The following is a 12,842-nucleotide window of genomic DNA, read 5'->3' as shown; positions in this document are numbered from 1 at the left end:
GCTAAAAAGTCACCTCACAACTGTCACCTCACAATCAACAGCGGTTCACGTTAGGGAATTTATTTTGGAGGTTATTTTTAATTGATATAATAAATATTCCTTATGCAGCCTAAACATGAAAACATGTTTTACTAAGATAGGAGTGTTACTCTCAAATCTTTCTTGCTTGCCTAATTTGTTAGAAAGGGAAAAACAAAACAAAACATATAAACAGATGCACTGCCAAAAAAAGTACTGAAATTTTTAAGATGATTTCTGATAAAAATCAATATTATGTGAGTTTTTAAAACTTGTACCCTCTATTTATCATCTACTCAAGCTACTGCCATGGTACCGTAATAAATTATTTTTAAGACTAATTTGATTATTTTAAAAAGTTACATACATTTATTCTACTACAAAGACATTATCGCTTATGAAATCTAATTGTCAATAGTTAATTCAAAATATATTTATACTCCTTAACAGTTAAGGTAAATAGTTTTAGATATTTGTAGAAGTTGGAGCAGTACCACCCTTTCAAAGAAACCCACATCATTTAGAATGCATTTAAAGGCTACCATACAAAATGGTCGGTATTTCATTCCAAGAATCTGAAGCTTACCCTGAAATGTAGGCTTATTCATACTAGCCATACGAGGACAGTAATGTTGACCTGGGAAACCTTGAATGTGAACTTCCAGTGGAACTGGACGCACTGATGGTCGGAAGTTGAACAAGCCCATCTAGAGTAAAAATGAGAGAGAAACCTTTCCAGTTTTTATACTTTAGTTTATAGTGTTATAGCACCTCCTTAATATAGCCTTGAGCCATACTATTAAATGCCTAATTTATCAGTCTTCCACATACCTGACGAATGTTGAGCCAGTCAGCAAGGTCTCTGGCGTTAGCCAATGCGGTAGATAGTCCAACTATTCTAACAGGCTTTTCTGTGTGAGATGAGATGAAATTCGTTCGAGATACAATGACTTCTAGAACAGGGCCTCTTTCCTCCCCTAAGAAATAGGAATAATGTATGTTAATCATTTAACACAAGTTCTGATGCTGGCTGCTGCAAGTATGAAGAGTCGAAGTTTGTAAACTGGACTCAGATATAGTGGCACCCACCTAGCAGATGGATCTCATCTATGATGAGAATAGTGACTTGCTTTACATAGTTCCTATTCTGCCAGCTTCTGCTGATTCCATCCCACTTCTCTGGTGTGGTGACGATAACGTCAGCCTTGGAAATGGATTTCATATCAGGAGTTACATCCCCTGTTAGTTCAATAACTCTGGAGAAGAATAAAAATGATCCCTTTAATTTTTCAGGTAACACATGGGCTTGGAAAAGCAAAAATATGTCTTTCAAAATAAAATTTTATTATGCTTAAAACTACTTTATCTCCCTTTGATTTCTGAAATTTTCTGACTTGAGTCCAAAACAGATGTTTCTTAATAATTCTAAGATGATTTCCTTCCATAAAATGAAGAATGTATAAAAGCAATCATTGAAATCTAACTTTTATGCAGACATGCAAGAGTATCAACCTTTGCTTTGATTATGTTTACAAAGTCTCTGCCCTATGTGATTTTATAGAGTTGAACTCATACCTCCTCCATATGTTGGAATAAACACCTTTCTAATGAGGGAAAGTGTTAACTTATTAAGACAAAAGGAGACATTCATTAAGAATATGATTATGTCTATCAAACATTTAGAGAAGAGCTAACACCAATCCCTCTCAAACTCTTCCAAAATATAGCAGAGGGAGGAACACTCCCAAACTCATTCTACGAGGCCACCATCACCCTGATACCAAAACCAGACAACGATGTCACAAAAAAGAAAACTACAGGCCAATATCACTGATGAACATAGATGCAAAAATCCTCAACAAAATACTAGCAAACAGAATCCAACGGCACATTAAAAGGATCATACACCATGATCAAGTGGGGTTTATCCCAGGAATGCAAGGATTCTTCAATATACGCAAATCAATCAATGTGAAACACTATTTTAACAAGTTGAAGGAGAAAAACCATATGATCATCTCAACAGATGCAGAGAAAGCTTTCAACAAAATTCAACACTCATGATAAAAGCCTTCCAGAAAGTAGGGATAGAGGGAACTTACCTCAAAATGATAAAGGCCATATATGACAAACCCACAGACAACATCATTCTCCATGGTGAAAAACTGAAACCATTTCATCTAAGATCAGGAACAAGACAAGGTTTGTCCACTCTCACCAATATTATTCAACATCGTTTTGGAAGTTTTAGCCACAGCAATCAGAGAAGAAAAAGAAATAAAAGGAATCCAAATCGGAAAAGAAGTAAAGCTGTCACTGTTTGCAGATGACATGATACTATACATAGAGAATCCTAAAGATGCTACCAGAAAACTACTAGAGCTAATCAATGAATTTGGTAAAGTTGCAGGATACAAAATTAATGCACAGAAATCTCTTGCATTCCTATACACTAATGGTGAAAAATCTGAAAGTGAAATTTAGAACACACTCCCATTTACCATTGCAACAAAAAGAATAAAATATCTAGGAATAAACCTACCTAAGGAGACAAAAGACCTGTATGCAGAAAACTGTAAGACACTGATGAAAGAAATTAAAGATGATACAAACAGATGGAGAGATACACCATGGTCTTGGATTGGAAGAATCAACATTGTGAAAATGCCTATACTACCCAAAGCAATCTACAGATTCAATGCAATCCCTATCAAACTACCACTGGCATTTTTCACAGAACTAGAACAAAAAATTACACAATTTGTTTGGAAACACAAAAGACCCCAAGAAGCCAAAGCAATCTTGAGGAAGAAAAATGGAGCTGGAGGAATCAGGCTCCCTGACTTCAGACTATACTACAAAGCTACAGTAATCAAGACAGTATGGTACTGGCACACAAACAGAAATATAGATCAATGGAACAGGATAGAAAGCCCAGAGATAAACCCACACACATATGGTCACCTAACCTTTGATAATGGAGGCAAGAATATACAATGGAGAAAAGACAGCCTCTTCAGTAAGTGGTGCTGGGAAAACTGGACAGCTACATGTAAAAGAATGAAATTAGAACACTCCCTAACACCATACACAAAAATAAACTCAAAATGGATTAAAGACCTAAATGTAAGGCCAGACACTATTAAACTCTTAGAGGAAAACAGAGGCAGAACACTCTATGACATAAATCACAGCAAGATCCTTTTTGACCCACCTCCTAGAGAAATGGAAATAAAAGCAAAAATAAACAAATGGGACCTAATGAAACTTCAAAGCTTTTGTACAGCAAATGAAACCATAAACAGGATGAAAAGACAACCCTCAGAATGGGAGAAAATATTTGCAAATGAAGCAACTGACAAAGGATTAATCTCCAAAATTTACAAGCAGCTCATGCAGCTAAATATCTAAAAAACAAACAACCCAATCCAAAAATGGGCAGAAGGCCTAAACAAACATTTCTCCAAGGAAGATAAACAGATTGCCAACAAACACATGAAGGAATGCTCAACATCATTAATCATTAGAGAGATGCAAATCAAAACTACAATAAGATATCATCTCACACCGGTCAGAATGGCCATCATCAAAAAATCTACAAACAATAAATGCTGGAGAGGGTGTGGAGAAAAGGGAACCCTCTTGCACTGTTGGTGGGAATGTAAATTGATACAGCCACTATGGAGAACAGTATGGAGGTTCCTTAAAAAACTAAAAATAGAGCTACCATACAACCCAGCAATCCCACTACTGGGCATATATCCTGAGAAAACCATAATTCAAAAAGAGTCCTGTACCACAATGTTCATTGCAGCTCTATTTACAATAGCCTGGACATGGAAGCAACCTAAGTGTCCATCCATAGATGAATGGATAAAGAAGATGTGGCACATATATACAATGGAATATTACTCAGCCATAAAAAGAAACGAAATTGAGTTATTTGTAGTGAGGTGGACGGACCTAGAGTTTGTCATACAGAGTAAAGTAAGTCAGAAAGCAAAAAAGAAATACCGTATGCTAACACATATACATATGGAATCTAAAAACAAACAAAAAAAAGGTCATGAGGAACCTAGGGGCAAGATGGGAATAAAGTCGCAGACCTACTGGAGAATGGACTTGAGGATATGGGGAGGGGGAAGGGTAAGCTGGGACAAAGTAAGAGAATGGCATGGACATATATACACTACCAAATGTAAAATAGTTAGTGGGAAGCAGCCGTATAGCACAGTGAGATCAGCTAGTTGCTTTGTGACCACCTAGAGGGGTGGGATAGGGAGGGTGGGAGGGAGGGAGACGCAAGAGGGAGGAGATATGGGGATATATGTATACGTATAACTGATTCACTTTGTTATAAAGCAGAAAGCAACACACCACTGTAAAGCAATTATACTCCAATAAAGATGTTTAAAAAAAAACAAACCAAGAATATGATTATGTGTGAGCTTCATTTCTTTTCTTAGCTTGCAATTTTGTAGATATTATAGGCAAATTCAAACATACTAGGACAGAAAAAAGATAACCTGGGGCAAATATGTGCCACCCCATTCTGAGAGGATATCAGATTTAGAGTGAGAAAGATGGAAATCTGAAGACTAACTCCAAATTTTAGGAAATCATTAAGTCATTTTTATATGTGTTTTGATTCGAAAAACAGAAAAAGGTCAAGATTAGTTCCTCCAAGTATAGCATTCCCAAAACTTTTACTTAGTTTTATTCATTTTTTTTACATTCTAGGTAATACATTCACATGGTTCAAAAAATATATAGTAAATAGTCTCTGTAACATGGATATTCTCCAGTCACCCAGTTCTCATTCTAAAAGAACCACATATTTATATTCTTTACCATTTTTTTAAAAACAAAAGAGGGGTACTTAACTTAAAAACATTTTTTTAACTATCTCTGAAGATCATTTCTTCAGTATATAGAGTTCATTTTTTAATAGAGTAATACAATATTTTGCATTGTGTGAATATGCCATAATTTATTTAGTGATGCTCTATTTGTCACTCAGGTTAGAATGCAATCTTGCTATTAAAAACAGTACGATAATAAATAACCTTGTCAACAGTAAAATTTTTTTAAGTCATGTTCTTCAATGATTTTTAAATTTTTGGTAAATTATTTATATGCAAAATGCCTTCTAAGTGGTTTTTGGAAGTTACCCTGAAAGATATGAAAGAAAAATAAAGAGATGTATTTTATTTTGCTTTTGCTTTTGAGTCTAGACATTTTGAGAAAATTATCTTGCCAAATAAAAGTGAAAAATGAAAGCCCTTAATTTACTTGCAATCTTAAAACAAATGAGAATATTGATAATATTTTAACTACCATACCTTTAAATAAAAAGACTATGAAAATCACTGTAAAAGCATTCAACAGTTTTATGCAAATCTTTTACTGGTTGATCCTTTTAGATTATTCAACACATACCATCTGAAAAGGTAAGAACTTACTTTTTACCAAGTTTTTCTTCTATTCTAACTTTCCAATCATCCATTCTTTCACGTACTAGGGCTTTTAAGGGTGCAATATATACTGCCTAAAATGGGGGTGCAAAAAGATCTCATGAAAATAGTGACATCATTTTCAAATAAAGTTAAACTCGATAAAATTTATCAAAATATAACTGTCGTTTAAAAAATGTATCTTTTAATGATGAAAGACTTAAAATTTTAAATTAACAGAAAAAAGTCATTAACTTAAACAACACTTATCCAGAGTAAGATATGAATATAGCACATCATAAAAATACTGACATAGAACATTTTAAGTATTTTTTTAAAAGCACCATTTGTATTATTTTTAGGTAGTTTATAATGAAATTATCTTTTAACATAATGTGAAAAATTAAAAAAAAAACTATGCGATAACACATTACCTAGAGAAAATTAAGGTTCTACTGAAAATAGAAGTTTTTATGATCAAGAGCTACCTGAGTTATAATTCTTTCATGAAAAAAGTTACTAATTTTGAAATTCTAAAGATAAATAATCTGGTTGTTTAAATTTTAATGCATATTTTATGGAAGACACCAATGCCAGTCATACATTTTAGGTGTTCTACCTTTTAAAAAACAAAAATAAACAACCCCCCCTCCCGATCTTTAATAATCCAAACTTACATACAGATTATTCACTGAAAAGAAATTCTTTCCTTTATAAAATGTTTCAAACTTAGAACAGAGCTCTACTGTTGTGGTAGTGTGCCTCCTAATGAATCACTCGCCACATAGTAAACTGAGGAGTAGGAAAATGTAAAGCTAAGTAGGGAAGAACAGCTACTAACTGGAAATCACTGAAAAAGGAAGTTAAAACATTTCTTGGAAATGTTAGCTTTCTTGGAAAATAATGTTTCTAAAGTGAGAGTATGTCATATTTCAAGAAAGCTTAAAATCAACACTTACTTGACTTGCCACATTATTTTACATTAATGATATCATGGCCATTTCGAGAAATGGGGAATAAAAGCTGCCTCTGTATTTCCTTGTATAATCAAGCTGTATATTTTAAAGTATTAGCATTTCCTTCATAGCCAAAGGATTTGATTCTGATTGATTATGAATCATTATATTTCTTAAAAATATGGCTATGAATTAAGTATCTTACAATGAGGAAAGGACATGTGAGCACCGATATTTACATTAGAAATCTAACTAAAGGACTCCAAAGTTTAATATAAATTTTCTTGTGGCCAGTTATTCTAATACTGATCTGGGCTCCCCTGGAAAATTCACCAAGAGTGACAAATCTATTCATCGAGTCCAGCCAGTATGTTTAGAACTGGCTAGTTTACAGATTATAAACTATGCTTTCTAATTGAATGTAAGCATGTGATTGTTTCCAACTGACCTTTGAAGTAGGGTACCTGTTGAAGACTCTGAAAATGGCTAATTCAGCTGCAACAGTCTTTCCTGATCCAGTGGGCGCTCCAAGTAGGACATTACAGTCTGTGTGATACAGCGTATGAAATATTTGTGTCTGCACAGGGTTAAAGTGGCTAAAATTGTATAGTGCTTCATATGCTTCACATCCCAAAGCTGTGACTGGTAAAGGCTGAAGATCCAGTAATTCTGAAAAGATTCAACAGGTACATACAATAACTGGAAAATATGCACAATATTGAATACTGTCTCTTAGAAATAAATTATAATAATCCTCAATTCTTTAGCGGGAGAAAAGGATTAACAAATTCTTACATACTAGTTATCAATCTGTTTTTCCATTATGACATTTATAATATTGACATGTTGGAAACTTTTCTGGGGTAGCTACCTCTAAGACAGTGCTAATGACACATCTTTCTCTTCCAATCAGGAAAGTGATTTGAATGACAGGTAAATGAAAATATGCATGTTTTAGAAGAAAACTAAATCTATACCAATCTGTAGAAGAAGGAAAACCATTTGCAAACTTCAGTAGTAGAATGGTTACTAATAACAAGTTACTGTTCATCTGTTAGACAATTGACAAAACAGAATGGTCACGTGAACTGCTGTTCTAGCCAACGCAAACTAATATGAACTTAAGATAATTCCAAGAAGAAACTTGGGTGGGAGTTTTAAATCATAGCCTGACTGGGTAAATAAGAACTGTGCTGGGAAAACACTGAAAGAAACTAGATTTAATTGTAAATCATTATGTAGACTAGAGGTCTAGGAGATTAGAAAATAAAAAATGATTTCGAGAAATAAACTTATACCTAGATACCCTTGAACTTGATAGTCATTTCATTTTCATATAATCCAGAAAGGTATCAGTTGGCTACTCTCAGGATTACTTCCTGGAAGATGACTCTACTCATTTGAAGTTTGAGTAAGAAGGGAAAAAAAAAAATCAGTAAGGGGACACGGTGGTTTGTATCTTGAGTTAGATCTTCACTGTACAGTTTCAGATGGGAAAGTATGCAGAATTCTCTCCTCAGAAAAGGTATTTAAAAGTAAAAAAGCTAATTTAAAAAATATTATCATTGCTCCATTGCTCTACTCTATTACACAGGTAATTGAGAACTGTATGTTTCTCATACCAGATTACAATATCCTATATTTTTTGTAGCACTGAAAATCAAGAAGGGAGGAAGTCTTAACTTGCAATGCTAATCAAAGCATAGACATATTCTTAATAAAGACTAAAAAAATAAATATTTTGGCATTTATTGACAATGCTAAATTAAGATGCTTTACTTCTGTGAAAGATGAAGATATTTTCCTGACTGATTTGAGCTCAGTGAGATGACTATATGTATACTTGGAGCCAAACAGAACTAGCCATCATTGAGGTTATATCATGCATTTTTAAAAAAATTTAATTAATTAATTAATTTATGGCTGCGTTGGGTTTTCATTGCTGTGCGTGGGCTTTCTCTAGTTGCGGCGAGCAGGGGCTACTCTTCATTGTGGTGCGCGGTCTTCTCACTGCAGTGGCTTCCCTTGTTGTGGAGCACGGGCTCTAGGCACGCAGGCTTCAGTAGTTGTGGCACGCGGGCTCAGTAGTTGTGGTTCGCAGGCTCTAGAGTGCAGCCTCAGTAGTTGTGGTGCATGGGCTTAGTTGCTACGCGGCATGCGGGATCTTCCTGGACCAAGGCCCGAACCCGTGTCCCCTGCATTGGCAGGCGGATTTTCAACCACTGTGCCACCAGGGAAGTCCCACATCATGCATTTTTAATATCAATTGGTATGTCATGGTGGTACATTTATTTCTTTTAAAAATGTAGTCAGAAAATCAGCCAATTATATAAATAAGGTGACGTGCTTGGCCACTCAACAAAGAAGTGCTTAAATGAGCATTAAAATATAATGTTAACACATGTTAAAATCAGGTACTGCAGCCAGAGAGACCAAGTAGTGATGTTGGTAGCATACGTTTTAAATGAAAGCACCAAACATTTTTATGTATTTTATTTTGAGATTCCAGATATCACAAAGCATATTTGATAAAAGAAAACCAGAAAGGTCCTCTTCAATGAGTAGATTAGTAGATACTGCAATCACATTATTTTTCTAGGTTGACAATTTTTTAGTTTTGCTCTGTCAAGATATCAAAGTGGTATTAAGCTGTATTTTAAAGTATCTCTCTTTAAGATATGCTAAGATAATGAACAAAGTACAAAAATGACAAAGATTAAAGTCACATTAATGCCTACTTTACTTTCCCAAAAGATTGTCAAATAATGTGCTCACTGAAAGCAGTAAAAACTACTATTTTTATTTTGAAAAAACAGAGTTTGTCTTCGGAAGACTTATATGGAAAAGAGAAATTGACTTTCATTTTGCTATAAATTAAGGGTCTCTTGAAATCTTTACTCATCCATTATGAATTCTCAATGAGAAGAAATAAACTTAATATACTAATTAGTTAATAGATTAGCCTCAAGATATTTCTGAAATAGAATATTTTATAGGCCACTTAAAAGTATCATTATAAATATTTATTCATGAAAATTTGCTTCTTTAACAAGTCAAAATAGAAAGGCACTCAATCATGTTATAAAAATTTTAAATGGATTTTTGTCAACTATCAAACACTGAAAACAATGAAAAACATTGTTACATAATACTGCAGATCACCACATACCCTTTTATAATGTTAGTGTGGAAGAAAAGAACCAATATAAAGAGTATATGTTGTTTGTAAGACACAAACTGACTCGAAGTATACGTGAATCCATTCTGTAGTAATACCATAACCTGACTCCTTAGTATTAGCACTTTTTGGTGTAGAAGCACTCTATATGGAGGAAAAAACCCTACAATTCACTTTAATTAAATTAACATACTAAAAGTAAGTTTAACAGTAATAAATGCAAGGAAAAAAGGATATCTCAAAAGTTTCACAGAGAGCACAGATAAAATGACAACACTTGCAATGAAAAAGGAAGGAGATGTAGAGAAATTATAATGTAAAAATAGAGATCAAGGCATAGTAATACAGAATCAGTGAGTCTCATGCTTGTTAGATTATAAAAATTGAACTAGTCTTAATGTTTTTGGATCTCAAATAAAAAAAAAATTAAGGCCTGCCATTTGATCTGATTTTGAAAAGTCTCTTTTCAAACTGTATTGACAAATAGGTTGGATTTTTATTCAGATTCAGGCAACTTTAAAGCACAGACACTTTTCAACATGAGCTAAAACAACAATTTTGGAAAAATCAATGATTCAAGTTACTATTCCATATGTTACCTGTATGGGGAGGATGTCTCTCTGGTAGAATCAGATGTTGAAAGTTAATAATACATACAGCCTCAGCTCCTAACCATCGATCAGACACTGCTCGGATGTAATATTGAGAAGGCAAAGGCTCAAAAATAGGGATTGTAAACACCAGCAGTTGAGCTTCTTTACTAATGACCTAATGTGAAATAAAGTCTAAAATGAATATGGCTATTCTAGTAGCATAAAGGCTTTATTAGTCTCTTGTAAAAACAATCGTATCTATAGCAGTATGTACTAAAGATAAAAAAAAAATCTTAGATTTCTAAATAGCTGAGATATTCAGATACTTCAGAAACTTGTAGGTGGTTCCCTTCTGAGGATACGTGATATTACAGAAGGAAAAACATACACTCAGTTTATATTATTTACATATGCATATCATCATGTATTAACAGGTTATCAACTTGACTCATTATCAGAATTTTCCAAAATTCATTCATTCAAGTACTTTACTTCATTAATTTTTACCAAATTATTTACTCAATAGTTTTCTTTAAATTCTTTGACTACCATAAGTGGAATAACAGAACACTTGACATAAACAGAAGATAAACATGAACACAAATGCAATGAAAATAAAATATGGCTATAAAATTCTATGGGTGTCCACTCAAGCCTAAAGCTAGCTTGCTTTCTCTTTGATAAAAAGAGAAATTAGGAATGAAGCATCACAGTTAAAGACAGCTTTCATCAAATTGAAATTTATAGAGAATTTAAAAAACAATATCTTTTATACAATGTGATTCAATATTCTTTAGTACTGTGCTTATGTAACACCTAAAGTTATTAATTTTTATTTATTTAATTTTTAAAAATATGATTTATCCCACCCACCCCTCTGGAAGACATGCCTTAAACCATTAGAAAGATTATAATTAAATTTCTCAAATGAAAATCACTTTGAATATATGAATACTATAACATTTAATTACTATTTTCTTTTAAAACCAAACAGAAACATAAAAAATAATACATAAAGCTTTAATTGCACTATGAAATTATAGAGAAATAAGTAAAAATAGAAAGTATTTAGTTTACATTTTCTTCCTAATGACAGCAACATAATAAGGAGAGAGCCATATATATATATTTACCTGTTTTTTTAGAACTAGGAAATTCTCTGAATGATAAATATGATCATTTGTAGGATCTTCTACCCAAATCCACCAGGGTTCTCCTACTGTCCCATGGACCTAGAAGAAAAATAGTATCCTAATACTATATACTGTAATTCGAATAAGGGATACTGTTGTTTGTATTCCCAGCACCCATTCCTCTCCCTCTTTTTAACAGATTTATTGATGTGTAATTTACATAACAAAGTTTACTCATTTAAAGTATACAGTTCAATAGTTTTAATACATTTACAAAGTTTTGTGACCATCTTTGTAATCTAATTTTAGGACATTTTTCTCATCCCCCAAAGAAACCTTGTACCCTACCTATCTATCCCCCATCCTCCCAACCTCCAACCCTGGACAACCACAATCTACTTTCTTTCTCTATAGATTTGCCTTTTTGGAACATTTCATATAAATGGAATCATATATATGAAATGATTTTGAGACTGGCTTCTTTCACTTACCATAATGTTTTTGTTCATGTCATAGCATGCATCAGTCCTTCATTCCTTCTTATTAACAAATAATATTCCATTGGATAGATATACTGTATTTTGTATACTCATTGCTCTTTCTTTTTTTATTCCTAATAAAGCCTAGTCTTGTTTAGTACTCACACCTCTCTCATGTAATTCAGAAGGTAACCCCACCTCCCAGGATAATTTTGGTTAGCATACACTAATCAGCTTATGGTATCCCCCTTACAACAGGTTGTGGTGAGGGGTAGGCATGTGCCCAATACCGGCCCAGTTCGGCTTAAGAAAAGGTGTTCTGGCCCATGCTCCGGGCTGCTGCAGGTGGGGTATTTTTCCCTCTCTCTGTTAAATGTGAACAAGGAAGCATGAAAACATTTGGGAAGTAGCCAACAATATCAGCAGAGCAAAAAGATGGAAAGATCCTGGGTCCAGAAGAGTATCATTAAACAGAAGACTCAGTCATCTTCAGGGCCTATTCTACCTGTGGACCTATCATATTATGTAAGATGATATATTTTCTTCTGCTTAAGTCAGTTTGAGACAAGTCATATTTGCTATTCTTGCAGCCAACAGCATTCTAACTGATAGAAGCAACTATGAACAATTAAGTACTCCATTCTAACAATGAATTAAACCAAATTGTGGGAGACTTATTATGGATCCTTTTTATTTTATTTTATTTTTGGCCGCACTGGGTGGCTCGTGGGATCTTAGTTCCCCGACCAGGGGTTAAACCTGGGCACCCAACAGTGGAAGCACGGAGCCCTAACCACTGGACCGCCAGGGAATTCCTATTATGGATCTTGATACAAGAAAACAGGATGAAAAAACATAAAACTTTTATGCATTTGAAAATATAAAAACTTGAAATGAGTTTATGGCTACTTGTAATTTTATACTTTATGTAAAATTCTATATTTATAAAGATATTAAATAAAATTTTATATCATCTTGTCCTCACAGAAATTCTAGGAGAAAGATAATTATTACTATTATACATGTTTACAG

General features: G+C 33.6%; 1 protein-coding gene across 2 annotated transcripts in view; it reads right to left on the bottom strand.

The window, feature by feature from the left end:
• ASCC3 (activating signal cointegrator 1 complex subunit 3) overlaps positions 1-12,842 on the bottom strand; it is a 329,389-nt gene that overhangs the window by 105,153 nt on the left and 211,394 nt on the right. The window contains exons 23-29 of one of the 2 annotated variants that reach the window (XM_082855647.1): positions 11,332-11,430; positions 10,205-10,373; positions 6,876-7,096; positions 5,481-5,566; positions 1,108-1,274; positions 850-995; positions 605-725 (exon numbers count right to left, since the gene is read on the bottom strand). In XM_082855647.1, coding sequence (XP_082711773.1) covers positions 605-725; positions 850-995; positions 1,108-1,274; positions 5,481-5,566; positions 6,876-7,096; positions 10,205-10,373; positions 11,332-11,430 — 1,009 coding nt within the window. Of the gene's footprint in view, positions 1-604; positions 726-849; positions 996-1,107; positions 1,275-5,480; positions 5,567-6,875; positions 7,097-7,784; positions 7,820-10,204; positions 10,374-11,331; positions 11,431-12,842 lie in introns of those variants that run through there. The other variant, XM_082855648.1, reaches the window with a different exon arrangement.

This window comes from Leucopleurus acutus, assembly GCF_964270905.1.
Source record: "Leucopleurus acutus genome assembly, chromosome: 15".
Taxonomy (NCBI): domain Eukaryota; kingdom Metazoa; phylum Chordata; class Mammalia; order Artiodactyla; family Delphinidae; genus Leucopleurus; species Leucopleurus acutus.
This window is presented reverse-complemented; position numbering and strand designations above follow the sequence as displayed.